This window comes from Oncorhynchus clarkii, chromosome 17 (assembly GCF_045791955.1).
Source record: "Oncorhynchus clarkii lewisi isolate Uvic-CL-2024 chromosome 17, UVic_Ocla_1.0, whole genome shotgun sequence".
NCBI lineage: Eukaryota > Metazoa > Chordata > Actinopteri > Salmoniformes > Salmonidae > Oncorhynchus > Oncorhynchus clarkii.
This window is the reverse complement of record NC_092163.1, coordinates 73,146,842-73,169,695: the sequence shown is the minus strand read 5'-3', so window position 1 is coordinate 73,169,695 and position 22,854 is coordinate 73,146,842. Positions and strand designations below refer to the sequence as shown.

Sequence of the window (22,854 nt, the reverse complement as noted above, 5' to 3'; positions counted from 1 at the left end):
AATTTCACTTGTCAATGTGTCTTTTGTGCATTTAGGAACAAACTATACATGGACAATACTGCTAAACATGTTTGATCTTTAACTGAAAAGATCAACTCCCCCACACCCGACCTGTTTACCAAAGTAATTATTCTCCGCCCTGTCTCCCAACACCTTGGGCTCATCTATTAGGGAACATTTAACTTAATAAAAACCCCTAATGTAATTGGCAACATATTGCCTCAAGAGCATTGGTGGCAACATGTAGGGCAGTGCAGGCTTTAGTCTGAGCACAGGAGGAAGTCTAAAAGCAGCCCCTCTTATCTTCAAACTTACCCTCACAGAATATATGACATGCCTGGCATTGTGAGGTGAGTGAGAGAGATGATCAGTGGATCATATTTATTATGTAATGGCTGGTCCACAACATGCTATGTTACAGCCAGTCAATGACAGCGGCAGGGTAGACTACAGAGTGGATTTGTAAGCTGATGTGTAGGGTGGGGTGGGGACAGAGGTAGGAGAGGATTTCTCTATCCCCTGTAGATCATCACAATCGGTTCAGTCGTTTGAATGAAAGCTACATTTCTGCTTAGGTTAGTGGTTTTGATGAGGCCGTGTAGGTCTGTGTAGCAAATTCAGGTTGACATTTGTGTTCAGATAAATGATTACTCAGTGTTTTGTCACTTTTTATTATGTAACAATGGCATCTGCTGGTGAACAAGAAGACAGAGCACTCACTCCTCATCAACTCCCAAATGTATTGTTATGTCCCTGAACCAGGCCAACAGAGATACAGCCACAGATGGGCTTTCAATAACAAATGTCAGATAATTACACTTTTACACTGAGGTACACTGAATATGATCTATTCCTGTTATAGATAACATAGTATTACAGTAGTATATGCCTCTCTGCAATAGTGTTAAACAAATCGCCACACACAATGCAGTGCCTTACTGCAGGGTCAAGCCTTATGCCCTCATGCTTTATGAAGTGATGAACGAATCAGATAAGGAATTCTGATTCATGCAGAATATTTGTGTTCAATGTAATATAAATACTATTTAGCAGACGCTTTTATCTAAAGCGACTTCCAGTCACTCTTGCATACATTTTACTTACTGGTGGTCCTGGGAATCAAACACACTATCCTGCGGTTGCAAGCGCCAGGCTCTGCATTGGATTATGACTGGGTAAACTATAGATGCGAACTACCCACTGCTCTAATAGACTAGTAATGGTCCAATGGAGAATTCTACTCGACACCCGAAGACGAAAGCTGTAGAAAATGTGCTTTGTACAATTACATTGCTGAAATTTGCATTGATATAAAAGTACAGCGACTCTTTTTTTTACAGACTACAGGCCAGTGCTAAAATTACACTGCTAATGTTTGTCAGTCAGGGTTAGAGTCAATTCCATTTCAATTCAGGAAGTTAACTGAAATCCCAATTCAAATGAAGAACATTGGAATTTCAGTTTACTTCCTGAGGACTCCAACACTGCTGTCTGCCAGTCCAGGTTGCTTCCTCAGATCTGATGGGCAGACAGTCTACGCTAACCCCCCTTAGCCATAATAAGGATACCATGGTCTGGCTGCTAGCTTCCCTGATTCCCAGTAAGGACACCACGGTCTGGGAAGATATGTTGGTAAATGACCTTTTATTTTTTAAAGACATTCTAAAAGAGATTGGTGTGGTTTTTTCCACTATCTGATCATGGCATGGGGTTGTTCAAACACAGACATTTATTTGTTTAAAATCTATCAGTTGATGGTTTAATTTCAGAGAGACAAAAAAATAATGTCTTATTTGCAAAATGCTATATATCCGCCTCACTCACAGAGACATAAGTAGTACTGTTAGGTTTTTAAATGTAACAACATAACTACATTCTAAATAAAGAACTGTGCAAATTATACATTTGTGACAATAATATTAAATCTTTTTTTATTTTAATGATGTTATGTTCAATCTACCATTGTCTCTACATCTACAGTCCTAATAATACTATAAGGGATATTTACGTTGATGTTCACTGTCGAGTACCTTATAGGCTACTTCTATATCATCTGAAATAATCATTTATTTTTGTATGTTTACAGTTTAGCGGGGCCCACATCCCAAGATATCAGGGTTCAAAACAGTGAGTTATTTTCCCTTATTGTCAATTGATTATGTAAATGTTTTGAATCCTGTTTTTCATGGTATGTGTATAAAAAATACACTATAATTCACTGGTAACACTTCACCTTATGTTGTTAATTTACCTGTGTAATAGTGACACTGGTGTAGTAGTGACACATTGTTAATATTCATTTGATAATTGCTTTATAAGTTCTAAATATTTTATTTAATAACATTTCTCTCTTTCTCCTTGTATACAGATGGGTTGGCTGTCCAGAGCCACAGTGCTGCTTCCGATGGGGAGAGTTCTTCGCTTATAGCGGAGGACCCTCTCAGGAGAGTCCTGCAGGTCCCAATTATTATCTTTCCTTCCTCCCGAAGTGTGTACTTGTTCACTTCACTTCACTGACTTGAAAGGAAATGACGAGTACAACAAATATGGTGGAAACTCCCACTAGCCAATGCCTCCACCAGATTTGCAGAACATAGTGAACGAGTGCACACTTCAGAGAAGGGAGATATAGACTACTGTGTGTGTGATTAGACACTAGAGACTGACGTTTCTAGGAATCCAATATGGCATTGTTAATGAAAAAAGCTTTTATTCCCAGTCGTCTGAAACTAATCCCAGACAGAAGGCTTAGTCTCAGTGAGATAAACCATTGGATTCAATTTCAACAAAAAATTATAACTAGATTGGATTATTCCTAACAACAACACCTTTACACAAAGTCTTATTGGTCAATGAACGCCCACTGTAGCCCCCACAATGAGATGAAAAAGCAATCTGTAATAGTTTTTCAGATGACTGTTGTTCGTCAATCAGTGAGCCACCATCTTATCTCTTTCTACCTCTCTTTCTCCCTTTATTCTTTTCTCTGTCTTCCCCTCTGTCTCTTCTGCTCTCACTCTCCCTCTTTCACCCCTTCCTGTTTCATCCTCTCATTCCCACCATCAGCCTTATGAGTGGCAGCTGGACTCCCCACACAGAACCAAACGGAGGCTACTGCAGACATCCAGCATTCTTCCTTACTCTCCTCTGAGCGTGGTTTACAACAGCAAAACATGTATCCTGTTTAGGGCCAGGAAGCTTGCCATCAGGTTCAGGAACAGCACCTTAGTGGATCTCACAGAGAAGGCCTTCGGCCCCGATGCACCAGTGGACACCAAAGGCTCTATGTGCAGTAAAGACAAAGCTACGTATGTCTGCTTTGCGGCTGTAGATATTCCTCCTGCACTTCCCAGTACATTACTCTTCCTTGCTATCCTCCATTTTTGAAGGATTAAGTAATGACAGAGAACTCTGGAAGAAGAATCATCACAAAATTATCAGAGGGAATTATTGTAATGTTTGTTTACGTGTCAATTAATCCCCTAAGGGATGGGTTGCCAACTGGCAATTTGACACAAAAATAAAATGTCATTAATTGATTCATTAATTCGACAGTACTATTGAACCTTATTTTTCCACCAGGCTTGTACTACGTTTCGGAGATGTGGAGGACTTGAGAGGACTTGCAATTAGGTTTGTCTCTTCATTCATTTTTATAGCCAGTGCTAGGCTATAAGGACCAATTTACAAATAATAGATAGGCCCATGGTTTTCCTGGTCAGGTCACATGTAGGTAAATAAAAACACTTGGTCTGAAGTATATTGTGCGGGGTCCATTTTGGTTGTGATACTTGATATTTATTTATTGTACTGTACACTGACTGTAAGTCTCTCTTGATAAGAGCATCTGCTAAATTACTCAAATGTAATTGTGTGATCAATGTATATGCACTGTTCCAACAGACTACAAATGTCCAACACATTCTATGAGTCGGCAGGGCAGAACTGGTTCACTCTGGACAGCGTACACATCCACTACAACTGGACCCATGAGGCAACGTTCAACGCCACCGATGTTTACGCTCCTAGTACCCACTCCTACCACTGTCAACACGTCAGCAGTCTGCAGAAGTACGACACGCTGCTCGTACCCAGCTCCATCACAGACAACTCTGCAAACTGGCACATCACCTTCACAGACTTCCAGGTTGGCATGCATTGTTTTTACGGGGAGGTATCGTTTTATGGCAGGAGGGCGAGGCATGTTTTAATAGGGGAGCATGTTCTGAGGGTTCTGTTGGAACCCGGCAGCTACTCCTGATGAATTATAATGGATAACTCGATAACTTGTATTGTTTCTTAAAACATTTTGGTAAAATAATAATGAAAGATCTGTAAACAGAACTGCAACTTGAGTGTGGCTTTATTCAACTGGTCATAACACAGGGCAGTTCCTAGTTATACCTCTAGATGGCACTAATTTTTTTATACCATAACAATACCTTGTTATTTATTGTATAGTTTTTTTTTGTGTGTTTGTGTATGAACCCAGAAAGATGAATGTTTGGTTTTTTAAAGAGTTACATGATATAGAAAAATCCACAAGATTAAAAAAGTATATCATATCCTTTATATGCTGCGCTGAGACAACCATAAATTATCAGCATTGTCATCATACTGCAGGCCCGCCACAGACAACCCTCATTGACTCTTATTTTTAACCCATGTCCTCACTCGAGGCATAGACCCAATGGTTCTAGACAATCTTGTACCTATACCAATTCAAACCAATCCCATGGTATTTTCAAACAAGAGGTCACCTACTGATCATAGCATGCTTGTATTAGACTCCATCTGACCTGAAATCCGGCATCTGCGGTCTAGGATCAGTTCATGTAAATTCCAGAACTTTGATTTCAAAGATGTATTTTATTTTAATTCTGGCTTCTCAATCCAATGTGGACATTCTGCTAATTTCTGAAATAATTCTGTGCAGGACTCTGATGTGTCTCTATCTGGTTATAATGATTACAGATGGGACAGAACAGGAAGTGGTGGGGGTGTTGCCATATTGACCATTCAAATGTTTTTGTAACTCTTGCTACATCTGTCCCTAAGCATTTTGATTGTCTTGTTCTTAATGTGGGCCTTGGTCCTAATAACCAGCTGTGTTCCTCTGTCCCTAAGCATTTAGGTTATCTTGTTCTTAATGTGGGCCTTAGTCATAATAACCAGCTGACACTAGTTGTCTTGTTCTTAATGTGGGCCTTAGTCATAATAACCAGCTGAAACTAGTAGGAGTGTATCGCCCCTCTCGGCTTCTTCATGTTCTCTTAACAATTTATCTCAATTGCTATCTAAGTATGGTAAATACGAACTATTCATTTTGGGAGATTCTAATATTGTCAGATACGCTAAAAGATATTTGCTCTGAGCTAAACCTGTCTCAGCTGATAACTGAGCCTACACAGCCCAATCCTAAAGCTGTCTCAGCTGATAACTGAGCCTACACGGCCCAATCCTAAACCTGTCTCAGCTGATAACTGATCCTACACGGCCCAATCCTAAACCTGTCTCAGCTGATAACTGAGCCTACACGGCCCAATCCTAAACCTGTCTCAGCTGATAACTGAGCCTACACGGCCCAATCCTAAACCTGTCTCAGCTGATAACTGAGCCTACACAGCCCAATCCTAAAGCTGTCTCAGCTGATAACTGATCCTACACGGCCCAATCCTAAACCTGTCTCGGCTGATAACTGAGCCTACACAGCCCAATCCTAAACCTGTCTCGGCTGATAACTGAGCCTACACAGCCCAATCCTAAAGCTGTCTCAGCTGATAACTGATCCTACACGGCCCAATCCTAAACCTGTCTCGGCTGATAACTGAGCCTACACTGCCCAATCCTAAAGCTGTCTCAGCTGATAACTGATCCTACACGGCCCAATCCTAAACCTGTCTCGGCTGATAACTGAGCCTACACAGCCCAATCCTAAACCTGTCTCGGCTAATAACTGAGCCTACACGGCCCAATCCTAAACCTGTCTCAGCTGATAACTGAGCCTACACGGCCCAATCCTAAACCTGTCTCGGCTGATAACTGAGCCTACACGGCCCAATCCTAAAGCTGTCTCAGCTGATAACTGAGCCTACACGGCCCAATCCTAATGCTGTCTCGGCTGATAACTGAGCCTACACTGCCCAATCCTAAACCTGTCTCAGCTGATAACTGATCCTACACGGCCCAATCCTAAACCTGTCTCGGCTGATAACTGAGCCTACACTGCCCAATCCTAAACCTGTCTCAGCTGATAACTGAGCCTACACTGCCCAATCCTAAACCTGTCTCAGCTGATAACTGATCCTACACAGCCCAATCCTAAACCTGTCTCAGCTGATAACTGAGCCTACACTGCCCAATCCTAAACCTGTCTCAGCTGATAACTGATCCTACACGGCCCAATCCTAAACCTGTCTCAGCTGATAACTGATCCTACACAGCCCAATCCTAAACCTGTCTCAGCTGATAACTGATCCTACACGACCCAATCCTAAACCTGTCTCAGCTGATAACTGAGCCTACACGGCCCAATCCTAAACCTGTCTCGGCTGATAACTGAGCCTACACGACCCAATCCTAAACCTGTCTCAGCTGATAACTGAGCCTACACGGCCCAATCCTAAACCTGTCTCAGCTGATAACTGAGCCTACACGGCCCAATCCTAAACCTGTCTCGGCTGATAACTGAGCCTACACAGCCCAATCCTAAAGCTGTCTCGGCTGATAACTGAGCCTACACGGGCCAATCCTAAACCTGTCTCGGCTGATAACTGAGCCTACACGGCCCAATCCTAAACCTGTCTCGGCTGATAACTGAGCCTACACGGCCCAATCCTAAACCTGTCTCAGCTGATAACTGAGCCTACACGGCCCAATCCTAAAGCTGTCTCTGTGTCAGAGATATGAGAATGCATAAATCTAAGCCTCATGTCATCACTAAGAGGACCTTTAAAAAAGCTTTTATTTTTTATTTTTTACAAAGTATTTATTTTAGTGACCTTGATTGTATCTCAGCTATCCCTTAACCTGATTTAGATTTAAGCTTTTTTTGCAAATGTCATCAATACTATTGTAGATAATCATGCCCCTTCAAAACTATGACAGTAAAGGTAGATCGAATGCCTGGTTCACTCCTGAATTATCCAAAGTCATTCACAAGACAAATGTTGCCTGGATCAAGGCCAGGAACACAGGCTTAGGCCGAGATTGGCAATATTTTAGTCAACTGAGGAATCAATGTGGAAGACTAATCAGAAAGGCTAAATCGGATTATTATGTCACCACTCTACGATTGTAATGGGAATCTGGCTAAATTCTCGAACACTGTCATATCTCTAAAGGGTTGCACTTCCTACTCTCTGCCCCAACAAATAAATTCTGGTCCCATTACAGACAAAAATGCCATCATTGATGGATTTAATTGCCATTTTATTTCAGCGGGCTATCTTTTTCAAAGAGCGTCTAACCCTACTATATCTAAGAGTGGGCTTAATGCTGATTCTGACATTTTGCAGATGAACTCAGAAAATGGTAGTTATTGCATTTCGGCAATTCACAGAAAAATAAATCCTTGATTCCGTACTTCAAATCAAATCAAATTTAGTGGTCACATACACATGATTAGCGGATGTTATTGCTAGTGTAGCAAATTAATTATGCTTCTAGATCCGACAGTGCAGCAGTATCTAACTGGTCATATCTAACAATTCCACAACAAAACCTAATATCTAACAAATTCCACAACAAAACCAATACACACCATCAAGTAAAGGAATGGGATAAGAATATATAAGTATAAAATATATGGATGAGCAGTGACAGAGTGGCTAAGATGCACTAGATAGTAAAGAACAGATAGTGAAGGATACAGTATACATTATATACATATGAGATGAGTAATGCGAGATATGTAAACATTTTTAAAATGGCATTATTAAAGTGGCCAATGATATCAAGTCTGTAGGTAGGCAGCCGCCTCTCTGTGCTAGTGATGGCTGTTTAACAATCTGATGGCCTTGAGATAGAAGCTGTTTTTCAATCTCTCTGTCCCAGCTATGATGCACCTGTACTGACCTCGCCTTCTGGATGGAAATGCGGTGAACAGGCAGTGGCTCGGGTGGTTATTGTCGTTAATTATCTTTTTTGCCTTCCTGTGACATCGGGTGTTGTAGGTGTCCTGGAGGGCATGTAGTTTGTTCCCGGTGATGCGTTGTGATACAGCCAGGATGCTCTCAATTGTGCACATGTAAAAGTTAGTGAGGGTTTTCGGGGACAAGCCACATTTTTCCAGCCTCCTGAGGTTGAAGAGGCACTGTTTCGCCTTCTTCACCACGCTGTCTGTGTGCGTGGACCATTTCAGTTTGTCGGTGATATGTACACAGAGGAACTTAAAACTTTCCATCTTCTCCACTGCTGTCCCGTCGATGTGGATAGGGGGGTGTTCCCTTTACTGTTTCCTGAAATCCACGATCATCTCTTTTGTTTTGCTGACAATGAGTGAGAGGTTATTTTCCTGACACCACACTCCGGCCCCCACCTCCTCCCTGTAGGCTGTCTCGTCGTTGTTGGTAGTCAAGCCTACCACTGTTGTGTCGTCTGCAAACTTGATGATTGAGTTGGAGGCGTGCATGGCCACGCAGTCGTGGGTGAACAGGGAGTACAGGAGGGGGCTGAGAACACACCCTTGTTGGGCCCTAGTGTTGAGGATCAGTGGAGTGGAGAAGTTGTTTCCTACCTTCACCACCTGGGGGCGACCCGTCAGGAAGTCCAGGACCCAGTTGCACAGGGCGGGGTCGAGACCCAGGGTCTCAAGCTTAATGATGAGTTTGGAGGGTGTTGAATGTGTAGTCAATGAACAGCATTCATACATGTGTATTCCTCTTGTCCAGATGGGATAGGGCAGTGTGCAGTGTGATGGCAACTGCATCATCTGTGGACCTATTGGGGCGGTAAGCAAATTGAAGTGGGTCTAGGGCGACAGGTAGGCTGGAGGTGATATGATCCTTGACTAGTCTCTCAAAGCAGTTCATGATGACAGAAGTGAGTGCTATGGGGCAATAGTCATTTAGTTCAGTTACCTTAGCTTTTTTGGGAACAGGAACAATGGTGGCCATCTTGAAGCATGTGGGGACAGCATACTGGGATTGGGATTGATTGAACATGTCCGTAAACACACCAGCGAGCTGGTCTGCGCATGTTCTGAGGACCCGGCTAGGGATGCTGTCTGGGCCGGCAGCCTTGCGAGGGTTAACATGTTTAAATGTTTTACTCACGTCGGCCATGAGAAGGAGAGCCCACAGTCTTTGGTAGTGGACCTTGTTGGTGGCACTGTCCTCAAAGCGCGCAAAATAAGTTGTTTAATTTGTCTGGAAGCAAGACGCCGATGTCGCGCCGATGTCCGCGACGGGGCTGGTTTTCTTTTTGTAGTCCGTGATTGTCTGTAGACTCTGCCACATACGTCTCATGTTTGAGCCATTGAATTGCGACTCCACATGGTCTCTATACTGACACTTTGATTGCGTTACGGAGGGAATAACTACACTGTAGTTCGGCCATATTTTCAGTCACCTTGCCATGATTAAATCCGGTGGTACGTGCTTTCAGTTTTGCACGAATGCTGCCATTAATCCACAGTTTCTGGTTAGGGAATGCTTTATAAACTCGCTCACCGAGTCAGTGTATACGTCAATGTTATTGTCTGAGGTTACCTGAAACATATCCCAGTCCACGTGATTGTTTCAATCTTGAAGCGTGGAATCCGATTGGTCAGACCAGCGTTGGATAAACCTAAGCACGGGCGCTTCCTGTTTTAGTTTCTGCCTTTAGGGGAGCAACAAGATGGAGTCATGGTCAGATTTGTCTAAAGGATTTCTTGATATAGATACAAAGAAATCCACAGGGGCTGACCTAATGGAACTGGATCTGCTCAAGTGAGCTGCCCCCCCCCATTGCTGGCTCAGTAAGCTATATCTTAAATCTAACATTGTTATCAGGAAAAATTCCAAAAGTATGGAAAACAGTGCCGCCACTCCATAAGGGCAGAGATCATAGTGATCTTGATAATTATCATCCAATCTCCAGGCCTGTCTAAGATGATAAAATCTTTGGTAAAAAAGCAACTTCACTATTTTTTATCTGAGCATGGTATTATGAATATAAATCAATCTGGGTTTAGGCCAGGGCATAGCACTGTCACCACATTAGTTGTTAATGATATTGTCAGTACTTTAGACGCTAAAATTAATTGTGCTGCCTTGTTTGTGGATCTTTCAAAAGCGTTTGATACTGTTGATCATGCTATTTTATTGAACAAGTTGTCCTCGATTGGCCTGGGCTCTGACTCCTGCTCGTGGTTTCATGATTATCTTAGTGACAGAACTCCGGCCATCGTGATTGATGAGGTTAAGTCTGAATTTCTTGTACATAAAGGTGTTCCACCTGGGTCGATACTAGGCCCTGCTCTTTTCGCTATTTATATAAATGCTATTGATCAATCTGTTAAAATGTTTACATTTTATCAATATGCAGGGGATAATATTATGTATGCAATTTCCCCTACTGCTGACCTGGCTGTGACAAGGCTATAGTCCGATTTTGCAACTGTACAGGAAGCCCTTACTCATATAAAACTCGTGCTTAAATACATATTTTCAAATTCATGTAAGATTGGCTCATTGGATGGTTCTATAATCGAATGAGTCCCCTTGATCACAGGAGACTGCATTGTTTACCAAAAGGTTTGCTGAAACTTTTTGAAGTCACGTAGATCACATCATTACACTCTTGTTTCCAAAGCCCTGCTGCACAAGCTTCCAACTTACCTAACTTCACTGTTTAGATTCACACTTCCTTGCACCCTGTTTTAAAAAATCTCAAATATATTTTGGTTGGATGCTTTGATGATATGTTACATACAGCATGTTTTTTAAGGACCAAAAAGTTGCCTGCTTCTGATTTGCAATACTGATTTCGTTACAGCCCTACTTTGTTGCATCGTTTACTTTACTCAAACATCTCACCTTTATATTTCTCTTTGCTCGACAGATACAATCGTTCAATGTGCTGTCCAACAAGTTTGGCTCAGCCAGTGATTGCGCTACGTTCTTCACCCCAGCTATCCTCATGGGTCTGATCACCTCTCTAATCCTTCTCCTGGTCCTGGCCTACGCGCTGCACATGGTGGTGCACCTCAAACACATCGACACCTACGAAGAACACAAGACCACCGTCTACTTCCCCCGCAGCACAGAAACTGCAGAATGCACCGGCGCCACCAGCTCCGGCACTACCAGCTCCACTGCCACTGAGAAAAACAGCTTGTAGGACTCCGTTTCCCAGGATCCACCTCAGTCTCCACCACTAGGAGTATACTGTAAACTGTTTCTGTAGGTGTCAAATAGTGACTATGCAGGGCCTCTGACTGAATCCTCTGATGGCTGGCAGACCGACCGACTGACTAACCTCAATAGATAAAGCAACCTCCCATACTGAAGGGACAGAAAGACATGGTGATAGTCTGAACCTGATATGGTTGTCCACTTTTGCATCACTGGGCTCAGGCAGTGGTTGTTCAAGCCAGATAGATCTAATCATTTGTGGCTCAGCCTCATCTGGTGGATTTGGATACAGCTTTGGAGGTGATCCGGAGACATTGACCAGTTATCGGGCATTGCAAAGCAAAAACAAACTAATTATGTACTCTTGAATGAAATTCAAACAGATATAAGAACAAGAAAGTATTTAGTTCCTTGTCAGTACTATAAATGCTGGTATATATATCTACACTGGATAAAGAAGTTTCATTTTAATAACAAAACCATACCCTAAAGGGTACATACCGTAAAGGCAATGCAGTATATACTTATGTAATTAATTAATTAATCAATATGTTACATTCTGGTGTTTCAGACCTGTGTTTAAGAACATGTGTTATTGTGAGCGTGTGAAAATAACTATGTACATTTCGGGCCATTATCCACAAAGCATCTCAGAGTAGAAAATTCTAAGAATAGAGACATTTTACTCCTACTCTTATTGGTAAAAATAAAAGATATGCATGAATCCTCTTTAGTCATTAGTCCCACCTAGTTGACAGAAATTTAGGAGACCTCATGAGCTGTCCTAACCAGTTACTTTACCAGCAGGTGTCTTAATAATAGAAAAGGGTAGCGAGTCAGTGGTTCCTGCACCACATGGAATTGCTTTTGAGTTGTTAAAATCACAATTGGTTATTCCCCATCATTTGCAGCAACGTCAATGAGCGTCATCACTGTCTTTCCTTCACACTATCTCAAAATGTTGTGATTACCAGCTGAGAAACTTTTATGAGTTGATTTTACTCCTGGCTATATGATCAATCCATAAAATAATGTTTTGATATTTATATATGATCAACCCATAAATAATCTAGACCTACATGCAACAGTATCTCTTGCTTACTTGACAATGACTTCACAAGGCCAATGTCACGTTCGTCATAACGAGGAGACCAAGGCGAAGCGTGATAAGAATACATTCTTCTTTAATGAAAGAGAAACACTGAACAAAGTATACAAAATGTGTTACGGTTTTCTGGTGAAAGAGAGGAGGAACAAAATGCCGCGTGGTTATCTTGATACATCTTTAATGAAGATGAAAAAGGAATACACCATACACAAGAACCGTGAAAAACCGAAACAGCCCCATCTGGTGCAACAAACACAGAGACAGGAACAATCACCCACAAAACACTCAAAGAATATGGCTGCCTAAATATGGTTCCCAATCAGAGACAACGATAAACACCTGCCTCTGATTGAGAACCACTCTAGGCAACCATAGACTTACCTAGACTACTTCACTAAACCACAATCCCATAACCTACAAAGAAACCCTAGACAAAACACCACATAAATACCCATGTCACACTCTGGCCTGCCCAAAATAATAAAGAAAACACAAAATACTAAGGCCAGGGCGTGACACAATGAATGTGAAGCTATACGACACGAGTGCTGACAGGCAACTACACAGACAATAACCCACAACATACCCAAGGAATATGGCTACCTAAATATGGTCCCCAATCAGAGACTATGATCAACAGCTGCCTCTGATTGGGAACCAATCTAGGCAACCATAGACAAACACCTAGATATACAAAAACCCTAGACATACAAAAACTACACATACCACCCTCGTCACACCCTGACCTAACCAAATAAAGAAAACAAAGATAACTAAAATCAGGGCGTGACAGTAGTACCCCCCCCCTCCCAAAGGTGCGGACTCCCGGCTGCAAACCTAAACCTATATGGGAGGGTCTGGGTGGAAATCTAACCTTGGTGGCGGCTCTGGTTCTGGACTCCGCCCCCCTTCCTAACACCGAGTCCGCACTTGTAGCCCTGACCCGTGGATCATCGTCAGATCCTTTGGACTGCGGATCCTCGCCGTAGGCCCCGGGCTGGGGACCCTCGCTGCGTGGATCATCGGCGGATGTTCTAGACTGGGGACCGTCGCCGGAGACCCCGGACCGGGGACCGTCACCAGAGACCCAGGACCGTCGCCGGAGACCCCGGACTGGGGACCGTCACCGGAGACCCCGGACTGGGGACCGTCGCCGGACGCTTTGGACTGCCGAGGCGCACTGTAGGCCTGTTGCGTGGTGCCGGCACTGGTGGTACCTTGCTGGGGACACGCACCTCAGGGTGAGTGCGAGGAGCAGGAACAGGGCGTACTGGGCTCCGGAGGCGCACAGGAAGCATGGTGCGTGGTACCGGCACTGGTAGTACCGGGTTGGGGACACGCACCTCAGGGCGAGTGTGGAGAGAAAGAACAGGGCATACTGGACCCTGGAGGCGCACTGGAGGAAGAGTGCGAAGAGTAGGAACCGAACACACCGGGTTGTGAAGGTACACTGGAGACCTGGTGTGTATAGCCCGAATCAATTGTTCCAGAACTTTAACACGATTCAGGATGAGTATGACACAGGTGGCAGCGGACAGTTAACACACTCAGGGCATATTTGAACATATTTGTAAACAACATCTGGTACACGAAATCTAAGGAAGTCTCTAGATTTTGCTCGCCTGAAGTTGAGTATCTTATGATAAACTGTAGACCACCCTATTTGCTAAGAGAGTTTTCAGCTATACTTTTCGTGGCTGTTTATTTACCACCACAGACTAATGCTGGCACTAAGACCGCACTCAGTAAGCTGTATAAGGAAATAAGCAAACAGGAAACCGCTCACACAGAGGCGGCGCTCCTAGTGGCCAGGGACTTTAATGCAGGGAAACTTAAATCAGTTTCAACATGTTAAATGCGCAACCAGAGATATATTTTTTTTAGATCACCTGTACTCTACACACAGAGATGCGTACAAAGCTCTCTCTCACCCTCCATTTGGTAAATCTGACCACAATTCTATCCTCCTGATTCCTGCTTACAAGCAAAAATGAAAGCAGGAAGCACCAGTGACACGGCCTATAAAAAAGTGGTCAGATGAAGCAGATGCTAAACTACAGGACTGTTTTGACTGGAACATGTTCCGGGATTCTTCCGATGGCATCGAGGAGTACACCACATCAGTCACTGGCTTTATCAATAAGTGCATTGAGGGGGCCTCCCGGGTGGCGCAGTGGTTAAGGGCGCTGTACTGCAGCGCCAGCTGTGCCACCAGAGAATCTGGGTTCGCACTCAGTCTCTGTCGTAACCGGCTGTGACCGGGAGGTCAGTGGGGCGATGCACATTTGGTCTAGCGTCATCCGGGTTAGGGAGGGTTTGAAATCCTTGTCTCATCGTGCACCAGCGACTCCTGTGGCGGGCCGGGCGCAGTGCGTGCTAACCAAGGTTGCCAGGTGCACGGTGTTTCCTCCGACACATTGGTGCGGCTGGCTTCAGGGTTGGATGGCGCGGTGTTAAGAAGGTTGTGTATCGGAGGACGCATGACTTTCAACCTTCGTCTCTCCCGACCCCGTACGGGAGTTGTAGCGATGATACAAGATAGTAGCTACTAAAACAATTGGATACCACGAAATTGGGGAGAAAAAGGGGTAACATTCAAAAAATAAATAAAATAAAAATAAGTGCATCGAGGACGTCGTCCCCACAGTACATACCCCAACCTGAAGCCATGGATTACAGGCAACATTCACACTGAGCTAAAGGGTAGAGCTGCCGCTTTCAAGGTGTGGGTCTCTAACCCGGAAGCTTATAAGAAATCCTGCTATGCCTTCCGACAAACCATCAAACAGGCAAAGCACCAATACAGGGCTAAGATTGAATCGTACTACACCGGCTCCGACGTGCGTCTTATGTGGCGGGGCTTGTAAACTATTACAGACTACAAAGGGGAGCACAACCGTGAGCTTCCCAGTGACACGAGCCTACCAGACGAGCTAAATTTGCTTGCTTCGAGGCATGCATGAGAGCATCAGCTGTTCCGGACGACTGTGTGATCACGCTCTCCGTAGCCGACGTGAGTAAGACCTTTAAACAGGTCAACATACACAAGGCTGCGGGGCCAGACGGATTACCAGGACGTTTGCTCCGGGCATGTGCTGACCAACTGGCAGGTGTCTTCACTGATTTTTTAAACATGTACCTGTTTGAGTCTGTAATACCAACATGTTTCAACGAGTTCAAAGCAAGAAATCAGATCCTAGCAGGATTAGAGTCAAGTATTTTCTGGTGGTCCACTCTCAATAAGAACGTGGACTGGATCAATTATATTTATTATAATCAACAGCTCTTTATCAATTATACCAGAGATGCAATACAAGGATTGGCAGAGCAGACTGAAGCGACCAGCTCGATGGCTTGGCAGAATAGAATAGCCTTGGATATGTTACTGGCTGAAAAGGGTGGGGGGTGAATGAGGTTCGGAGCAGAATGTTGTACTTTCATCCCCGATAACACAGCTCCAGACGGATCAGTGACCAAGGCCCTGGCAGAGAACTCTAGAGTAGATAATGCTCTAACAAATTGGTTTAATTTTAAAAATATTTTTTATCCTTTATTTAACTAGGCATGTCAGTTAAGAAAACATTCTTATTTTCAATGACGGCCTAGGAACAGTGGGTTAACTGCCTGTTCAGGGGCAGAACGACAGATTTGTACCTTGTCAGCTCGGGGATTTGAACTTGCAACCTTCTGGTTACTATGCTACCCTGCCGCCCCAGGGCAGATAGTGTGTCTGGGAAATGAAAAAAATCTCATGATCACTGTGTTTTGCACAGCCTTCACCTGTGTGACTATGTTAGTTTTGTGCGGATGTTGTGAGAGAGGTTCTCATTTCTAGGACTCGATGGAAATCGATGACGGAATAGATGGTGAGATATGGTGAGATACGGACCGATTCCGATGAAGAATATAGACTTCCAGGCCTAGGAGAAGGCTCTGTGTCTTTTAATTATGAGGAGCCAATGTTGGATGAGACTGTTTTCAATGTTTTATTAAAGGCTGTTCATTTCATGAAGATTATGATGAAGATCCTAAACCGGAAGAGTTATAATTGGATATAGGCGTAGAACAGTCATTGATGAGGAATTGAATGTAAATACATGTGTTGTTTTGCTATATTCTTGTATAAAAATGAATGTTTTCATATAGTGTTTGATATGTCAGTATGAATTATTTAGTCATTAAGGGTGGATTGTTAAGATATTTTATCAAGGTTTAAGATAAATGATTAAATAATTCTACCCAGAAACTTAACCATTAGGATTAGAGGTTATGTAGCATGAACAAGGAGTAATTAAAATAAAAAAATTAAAAAAAAATAATACAAATAAACACAGCTTCAACTAGGTTGGCGGGGGGAAGAGAGGAATGCATGTGTGTGCCTAAAGTAAGCAAAGAGAATCCTTAACCTATGTTTGAACTGACCCAGCTATAACTTTGTGGATATAAAATAAGACAGCGAAAGCCCCTCCAGGTTTTCCGTATCTGGGGGGAACTGGAACTGTCAGCTAAGTGGTAATAAACTGTGGTGAGACTTCAGGAGATAATCCAGATATAGTGTGTGTGTTAGTGGGTTGGAATGGACTTTCGAATCTGATTTGTACTTGTCGGAGAGGAGGAGGGACATTTAAAACGATTATGACATCACATGCGATTTATAAACTGATGTACACGGTATTTTGAGCAGGGCTCTCGAGAATAAATGCTATTGGCTAATTTTGGTAGACTGGTCTCTGTCTATTTTATTAAAATAAGGATCTTACAAATTCTTAGAAACAGACAGAGTGATTTAAATTGAATTGGTTAATGAACACATATAGGAATTGTTATATTCCTTTAACAGTAGCAAGCTCGGTGAATCTCGTTAAAATAAATCTTTATATTGTCCACATTGTAACAAAACTTATGGTTGCATAACAGCACATTGTGTAACATTACCACGGTTTTATATTGAACAATTGCGGAGCCAAGGACAACATACCTTGCTAGCCGAAGGTCAGCAAAAGAGGGGGGTACGGAAATACAGATAACCCGCGATGGACCAAACCAAAATATACAAAACTTTTACAATCATGTGTATTTACAATATAGATATGAAAAAGTGTTTGTACACCAAAAAATAACATTAGCTATGCAGCTGTAATTAAATAAAAAAAACACAGAATTATTATTATCAAATTATTAACTTGACCTGGTCTATTTGAATTGGTCCGTGTGTGCAACTTGGTGCATAATCTAGGGAAACAACATCACACTGCTACAAGTGCAGGTTTTAGGAACTGGAGAAAAGCCATTGAAAAATTCACAGCACATCAATCAACTCCCAAACCCACCGCTAAATCACACTCAAGATGATTTGCTGGCAAAGCAGTGGATCACTAGGGCAGAATTATTTTAAAGTGTTGGATGGTGTGGAGGTTCAGTTTGGCGACCGTTTTGACCAGGACAGTCTAAATGTCCTGCAAAAGTTGAAAGAGCGCTTCTCACCGGGGTGTTGGATGAGTCTCTAGAACAGTACCCTGAGCTGAACATAGATTCTCTTTCAGTGCAGTTGCCGCTCTTTTGCAACAAATACCCCTGTAGCAGCAGAGGTCCTCAGGAGGCTTCCAGTGGAGGTGCAGGGGTTGGTTGACCAAGTTGAGGTGCTAATCAGAATTTTGTTTGGGCACCCCAAACATGTGTCTTCATGTGAGGCTGAGAGGAGTTTCAGTGCACTCCGCAGGTTAAAGACTTGGCTAGCATGGGCCAAGAGAGACTGAACGGCGTAGTTGTCTCTAATGTACATAAAGACAGGCTGGACAGTCTCGAGGGAAAATATCCGCTAACAATTTGTTGGATCCATTGAAACCCACAAACATATGTTTGTTTATTTTGTTCAGTAGTGTGTATAGCAGTGGTTCTCAACCTTTTTTGGGTACTGGAACCCCTGCATATTTTTAGGCAAGGCGGGCAAGGTTTAGAGTTGTCCTCAGGGACCCCTACCCCCTCTATATTATATGTAAAGTTACTGGAATCCTTGTGGCGCTGGTCCTTGTTACACTTTTTTTTATTTCACGGACTCCCTGCAATTACACAAGGGACCCCTGTTTGAGAACCCCTGCTGTATAGTATGATATTTGTTATTTTGATTAGTAGTTTTCAGTTTTTAGTACATGACAGTACACTTACTAATTATTTATTTTGTTATTTTATTTAAAATTGCATACTTGTCCATAATTGCTGTTTGAATAGTTGAGACAGTGACAGTGACTGTACAATAAATAAGTATTTTTTTTACAGATATTTTGGTCATTGAAGTAGTTCTTTCACTTTTAGAACTGTACTTATTCAATCTTCTGACCTGTTATCGGACACGTTATCGATTGCGCCACTGGCCCCACGTCTAAGCTGAAGTCAGGTCACAGCTAGACCAGTGTACACAGTCATTGCGTCTGTCAACAACAAGGTTCCTTGGTTTTCTGTTTCAGATGCATATCTTAATTTGATCCTCCTGTTGTTGCATGAATTTTACTGCAGAGCAAGAAATGCAAACTTGAAGTGTATTCAATGTTTAAAAAGTCTTGTAAATTATGAATCTACAAAACATGTCACATTTGCTGTTGCTGAGGGAATATTGTTGTGTTGTGTGATTCTGCTGCCAGTTAAAATGTGGTATCTGTTCTTACACAAGTGCATCCCAAATGACAAGATGTTCTTTCCCATACTGGGAGTTCAACCCGGGCGAAAACCAGGAATCCTAAACGCCAGACCATATGGGAAGACAGTTACTTGAAAAAAACATCACAGACAAATCCATAAACGTTGAAATGATGCTTGTTGTAATTACAAGCTCCATCTTTTTTCTCAGAGATGTTGGAGAAAAGTCCCATATAAAATCAGTCTAAAATGTGTTTGAATCGAGAACTGCCAGACACAATGAAAAGTATACAGTATTTTTCCCAGCTTGATTTTGGTCAAATAAATCTAGTTTTGAGCCAAACAGGAGTCAAATATTCAATCTTCTGACCTGTTATCAGACACGTTATCCATTGCGCCACTGGCCGCACAGCCAAGCTGAAGTCAGGACACACCTAGGCCAGTGTACACAGTCATAGCTTCTGTCACCGACAAGGTTCCTTGGGATTTCTGTTACAGATGCAAATCTTAATTTGATCCTCCTGTTGTTGCATGAATTTTACTGCAGAGCAAGAAATGCAGCCATGAAGTGTATTCAACGTTTAAAATGCCTTGTATAATTTGAATCTACATAACATGTCACATTTCCTGTTGCTGAGGGAATATTGTTGTGTTGTGTGAAACTGCTGCCAGTTAAAATGCAATATCTGTTGTTACACAAGTGTATCCCAAACGACAAGATATTCTTTCCCATACCGGGAGATGAACCCGGGCCACCTGGGTGAAAACCAGGAATCCTAACCGCTAGACCATATGGGAAGACACATACTTAAAATACACATCACAGACAAATCTTTAAATGTTGACATTATGCCTGTTGGATTAAAAGCTACATCTTTTTTTCTCTGAGATGTTGGGGAATGTCCAGATGAAATCAGTCTAAAATGAGTTTGAAGTGAGAACAGCCAGAAGCACTGAAAAGTATTCAGTGTCAATGCCGGCTTGATTTCAATCAATTAAATTAAGTATCTAGCCAGCCAGGAGTCGAACCTAGAACCTTCTGATCCGTAGTCAGACACGTTATCCATTGCGCCACTGGCCCCACGTCTAAGCTGAACTCAGGTCACAGCTAGACCAGTGTACACAGGCATTGAGTCTGTCAACAACAAGGTTCCTTGGTTTTCTGTTTCAGATGCATATCTTAATTTGATCCTCCTGTTGTTGCATGAATTTTACTGCAGAGCAAGAAATGCAAACTTGAAGTGTATTCAATGTTTAAAAAGTCTTGTAAATTATGAATCTACAAAACATGTCACATTTGCTGTTGCTGAGGGAATATTGTTGTGTTGTGTGATTCTGCTGCCAGTTAAAATGTGGTATCTGTTCTTACACAAGTGCATCCTAAATGACAAGATGTTCTTTCCCATACTGGGAGTTGAACCCGGGCGAAAACCAGGAATCCTAAACGCCAGACCATATGGGAAGACAGTTACTTAAAAAAAACATCACAGACAAATCCATAAACGTTGAAATGATGCTTGTTGTAATTACAAGCTCCATCTTTTTTCTCAGAGATGTTGGAGAAAAGTCCCATAAAAAATCAGTCTAAAATGTGTTTGAATCGAGAACTGCCAGACACAATGAAAAGTATACAGTATTTTTCCCAGCTTGATTTTGGTCAAAAAAATCTAGTTTTGAGCCAAACAGGAGTCAAATATTCAATCTTCTGACCTGTTATCAGACACGTTATCCATTGCGCCAAAGGCCGCACAGCCAAGCTGAAGTCAGGACACACCTAGGCCAGTGTACACAGTCATAGCTTCTGTCACAGACAAGGTTCCTTGGGATTTCTGTTACAGATGCAAATCTTAATTTGATCCTCCTGTTGTTGCATGAATTTTACTGCAGAGCAAGAAATGCAGCCATGAAGTGTATTCAACGTTTAAAATTCCTTGTATAATTTGAATCTACATAACATGTCACATTTCCTGTTGCTGAGGGAATATTGTTGTGTTGTGTGAAACTGCTGCCAGTTAAAATGTCTGTTGTTACACAAGTGCATCCCAAACGACAAGATGTTCTTTCCCATACCGGGAGTCGAACCCAGGCCACCTGGGTGAAAACCAGGAATCCTAACCGCTAGACCATAGGGGAAGACACATACTTAAAATACACATCACAGACAAATCTTTAAATGTTGACATTATGCCTGTTGGATTAAAAGCTACATCTTTTTTTCTCTGAGATGTTGGGGAATGTCCAGATGAAATCAGTCTAAAATGAGAACAGCCAGAAGCACTGAAAAGTATTCAGTATCAATCCCGGCTTGATTTCAATCAATTAATATCGAGACAGCCAGGATTCGAACCTAGAATCTTCTGATCCGTAGTCAGACACGTTATCCATTGCGCCACTGACCCCACGTCTAAGCTGAAGTCAGGTCACAGCTAGACCAGTGTACACAGTCATTGCGTCTGTCAACAACAAGGTTCCTTGGTTTTCTGTTTCAGATGCATATCTTAATTTGATCCTCCTGTTGTTGCATGAATTTTACTGCAGAGCAAGAAATGCAAACTTGAAGTGTATTCAATGTTTAAAAAGTCTTGTAAATTATGAATCTACAAAACATGTCACATTTGCTGTTGCTGAGGGAATATTGTTGTGTTGTGTGATTCTGCTGCCAGTTAAAATGTGGTATCTGTTCTTACACAAGTGCATCCCAAATGACAAGATGTTCTTTCCCATACTGGGAGTTCAACCCGGGCGAAAACCAGGAATCCTAAACGCCAGACCATATGGGAAGACAGTTACTTGAAAAAAACATCACAGACAAATCCATAAACGTTGAAATTATGCTTGTTGTAATTACAAGCTCCATATTTTTTCTCAGAGATGTTGGAGAAAAGTCCCATGTAAAATCAGTCTAAAATGTGTTTGAATCGAGAACTGCCAGACACAATGAAAAGTATACAGTATTTTTCCCAGCTTGATTTTGGTCAAATAAATCTAGTTTTGAGCCAAACAGGAGTCAAATATTCAATCTTCTGACCTGTTATCAGACACGTTATCCATTGCGCCACTGGCCGCACAGCCAAGCTCAAGTCAGGACACACCTAGGCCAGTGTACACAGTCATAGCTTCTGTCACCGACAAGGTTCCTTGGGATTTCTGTTACAGATGCAAATCTTAATTTGATCCTCCTGTTCTTGCATGAATTTTACTGCAGAGCAAGAAATGCAGCCATGAAGTGTATTCAACATTTAAAATGCCTTGTATAATTTGAATCTACATAACATGTAACATTTCCTGTTGCTGAGGGAATATTGTTGTGTTGTGTGAAACTGCTGCCAGTTAAAATGCAATATCTGTTGTTACACAAGTGTATCCCAAACGACAAGATATTCTTTCCCATACCGGGAGACGAACCCGGGCCACCTGGGTGAAAACCAGGAATCCTAACCGCTAGACCATATGGGAAGACACGTACTTAAAATACACATCACAGACAAATCTTTAAATGTTGACATTATGCCTGTTGGATTAAAAGCTACATCTTTTTTTCTCTGAGATGTTGGGGAATGTCCAGATGAAATCAGTCTAAAATGAGTTTGAAGTGAGAACAGCCAGAAGCACTGAAAAGTATTCAGTATCAATCCCGGCTTGATTTCAATCAATTAAATTAAGTATCGAGCCAGCCAGGAATCGAACCTAGAATCTTCTGATCCTTAGTCAGACACGTTATCCATTGCGCCACTGGCCCCACATCTAAGCTGAAGACAGGTCACAGCTAGACCA

At 42.4% G+C, this 22,854-nt stretch overlaps 1 protein-coding gene and 6 non-coding genes across 7 annotated transcripts; 1 reads left to right on the top strand and 6 right to left on the bottom strand.

Annotated features, from left to right (window-relative positions):
* Positions 1-2,069: 2,069 nt before the first annotated feature.
* Positions 2,070-12,063, top strand: LOC139369500 (V-type proton ATPase subunit S1-like protein; the record flags this gene model as incomplete). Its single annotated transcript, XM_071108744.1, has 6 exons — positions 2,070-2,127; positions 2,369-2,457; positions 3,067-3,308; positions 3,583-3,633; positions 3,904-4,147; positions 11,047-12,063. Coding segments are annotated over 6 exons (963 nt in total), but the record flags the coding sequence as incomplete, so codon positions are not given.
* A 7,743-nt stretch (positions 12,064-19,806) lies between these two features.
* Positions 19,807-19,878, bottom strand: trnae-uuc (transfer RNA glutamic acid (anticodon UUC)). The gene has a single exon. It is a non-coding gene; the product is annotated as a tRNA-Glu (tRNA).
* A 210-nt stretch (positions 19,879-20,088) lies between these two features.
* trnar-acg (transfer RNA arginine (anticodon ACG)) lies at positions 20,089-20,161 on the bottom strand. The gene has a single exon. It is a non-coding gene; the product is annotated as a tRNA-Arg (tRNA).
* Positions 20,162-21,141: 980 nt separating this feature from the next.
* On the bottom strand, positions 21,142-21,213 carry trnae-uuc (transfer RNA glutamic acid (anticodon UUC)). The gene has a single exon. It is a non-coding gene; the product is annotated as a tRNA-Glu (tRNA).
* Positions 21,214-21,406: 193 nt separating this feature from the next.
* trnar-acg (transfer RNA arginine (anticodon ACG)) lies at positions 21,407-21,479 on the bottom strand. The gene has a single exon. It is a non-coding gene; the product is annotated as a tRNA-Arg (tRNA).
* Positions 21,480-22,464: 985 nt separating this feature from the next.
* trnae-uuc (transfer RNA glutamic acid (anticodon UUC)) lies at positions 22,465-22,536 on the bottom strand. The gene has a single exon. It is a non-coding gene; the product is annotated as a tRNA-Glu (tRNA).
* Positions 22,537-22,746: 210 nt separating this feature from the next.
* Positions 22,747-22,819, bottom strand: trnal-aag (transfer RNA leucine (anticodon AAG)). Its single transcript has one exon. It is a non-coding gene; the product is annotated as a tRNA-Leu (tRNA).
* Positions 22,820-22,854: the final 35 nt, after the last annotated feature.